The following is a 2,483-nucleotide window of genomic DNA, read 5'->3' on the forward strand; positions in this document are numbered from 1 at the left end:
GGTGGGGGTGTCCGGGCCGCCTCTCCGGCGGCCGGAGCCAGGCGCTAGAAAGGCCGTTCCGGCAGCGGCGCCGCCTCGGTTTTATAAATAGTATTTGCGGTCCGTGGGTGTTAGGGAAAGGGTCCTGCTTTGTCGTGAGTGAGAAGAGATTTAATGTCTGGGTTACCTATGAAAGAGTATATTCCCCCAATGTTTCTAGGCTGTAGGGATTTACAAGAGCAGCACTACAACATAAATGAGATTTGTTATAATACGTGAAAAGTTGCTGACAGTTTCTTGTAGCCGAACAATTTAAGTGGTTTTATACGAGTGTTCATTTGTTGTGCTGGAAAGGCTGCTTTCCTTGTTCTTCGACAGCATAAAGAAGCTAGAATAAAGTTGGTTAGGAAGCTCTTGCCACCATAGCTCAGGAATTCTGGTGAAGTGATGGCTGCAGTCAATAGCCTTAAAATGTTAGGCTTCTATATGTAGCTTTTAGTTCTTTGTGAAATTCCTCAATGGGAGTATAATCGTTTGTGGTCTGGGATTTGCAGTCCTTGAAAGATCATGGTATGTATTTGATGTAGAAATAACTTAAAAAGTAGAAGTAACTAGAAAACGAGGCTAGAAATTACTTAAGAAAAAACACTTGTTATGTAGCAGTTAGTGCATCTGAAATATTTACGGAGTATTGCACCTCTGTTTGAAAAGGTTTAGACATAAAATCTTAGATGGTTCAAAAGCATTATTGTTAGAAAAGGTAATTTTGTTAGTTGTATTTACTGTAAGGTGAAATTAAGCAAGATACTAATGAAATAAAGTTTGGGATCCATTGTAGAGTTATTGTGTCACTACAACTGAAAGTGTGTATATTTAACCTTTTTTTTTATTTATCCCCCATACAGTTAGCAAATAAATACTGGGCTCCACATGTGAAGAAAAAATTGTCTTTTGATTCAAAGGTAAGTACTGGAATTGTGTTGGGCTGTAAAAGAATGAGGACCAACCCTTTTCTGATGTGCCAGCCTACGATGGTGCTTATTTTGTATAAGAGTACAGGAGACTGCGTGGAAGGTCTACAGTTGCTTAACACACTGTAATTATAAATTGTTTGTTATGTATGTTTGTAGTTATGAACGTGTGATATAGCAGTGCAGTTCTGTATGCTATTTGTTTAGTTTATTTTGGCCAATAACTTAAGGGACCAAAAGATTTTTGAGCATCTCCTTTGAGGTTAAAAGATGTCTGGAAGGACTCTTAGAAATCGAAGAAACGTGAAAGATGCAGGTATTACTGAACTGTGTAATTCTTTCTAAAAGCTTCTGCAGAGAGTTTTGAGCAGACAACTTTAGTGCAGTTCTGGTGGGTATGTGTGTTTCGAATGTTTAAAGTTTGGCCTGATGTGTTTAGTTTTGTGTTAGTTTTCTGTATGGGCTTCTTAAATGTTAGGTTTCTTTCACTTGTGGGTATTTGGCCTCAGTTTGCTGACTGTCTTTGTAGTATTCGTGATAGCATTTTTCTGTGATTGTTAGAACTAGGATGTATGTAAGCAGCTGAATTGCATCTCTGTGTCATGTGATGTCAAAGTGTGCCTATTGCAACAGATAGCACAGATTCTGTCATTTCTGTTGGAAACACTAGGTAAAAGTGTCAGGATTTCGTTAAGTGTCAGTTAAAAGAAACAGTGACAACAGATGACTTAAGTTGATGCACACTTGACTCTTGAAGACTGTTCTTTAAATTCAACAGTAAGCCAAAAAATAACAATAAAAAGGGTTGCATATCTGTTTGACTTTAATATAAAAATCTCAGTGCAATGTAGGTTATTCCTTCAGAGTAATTTGAATGAAGGCCCTATCAATTCTTTTAATCATTGTGTGCTTTCCGCTAAGTTGAGTCACTTTCTCTGTGAGAATGTATGTCTATGAAGCTTTTGGACTTCCGGAATCGAGAAATAATTGTTACTGACATTTTTGATCAAGTAGCAGTAAGCAGAGAGTAATTAATTCAGAGTACCTTTTGAGTGCATAAGGTATCTTAAGGCATTTTTAATCACTTTATATAAAATTCTTAACCTTTTTTAAAAAATATTCCTTCCTGTAGGTTATTGAAGATGTATATACAAAAGAAATTGTCAGGTCAAAGTAAGTACATGAATCACTTTCACTTACAGACATGCGTTCTAACATTATCTGTATTGAAGTGGTTTCTAATGTTTCATAGAATATTTTAAAATGCATTAATGTGTTGAAAGCAGATCAAAATGACTTGAATGCATTTGAGTCATTTAATCATTACGGTATTTCAAAGTCTGAATGTGGCAAAAAGAAAGTTCATGAGCTCGTAATACTTATATGTGATGGTTGGACATAATATTGATTCGTTCCTTGATCTGGTAGTCTGTTGTGTTTTATGTTGTTTTTGTTGTGATGGTTATAGAAAGCTGGTCCCTTTGTCACCAAGGTATATAAAGAAAAAGAACCAAGAGTATGCTGCCTCTAGCT

The 2,483-nt window shown here is 36.4% G+C and overlaps 1 protein-coding gene across 1 annotated transcript in view; it reads left to right on the plus strand.

The window, feature by feature from the left end:
• The window catches only part of AQR (aquarius intron-binding spliceosomal factor), a 73,441-nt gene that overhangs the window by 13,624 nt on the left and 57,334 nt on the right, over window positions 1–2,483 (plus strand). Inside the window, exons 3-4 of the mRNA XM_009887000.1 lie at window positions 885–941; window positions 2,083–2,123. Of these exons, the coding sequence (XP_009885302.1) occupies window positions 885–941; window positions 2,083–2,123 (98 nt within the window). The remainder of the gene's footprint in view (window positions 1–884; window positions 942–2,082; window positions 2,124–2,483) is intronic.

Source organism: Charadrius vociferus, unplaced genomic scaffold, assembly GCF_000708025.1.
Source record: "Charadrius vociferus isolate BGI_N301 unplaced genomic scaffold, ASM70802v2 scaffold14, whole genome shotgun sequence".
NCBI lineage: Eukaryota > Metazoa > Chordata > Aves > Charadriiformes > Charadriidae > Charadrius > Charadrius vociferus.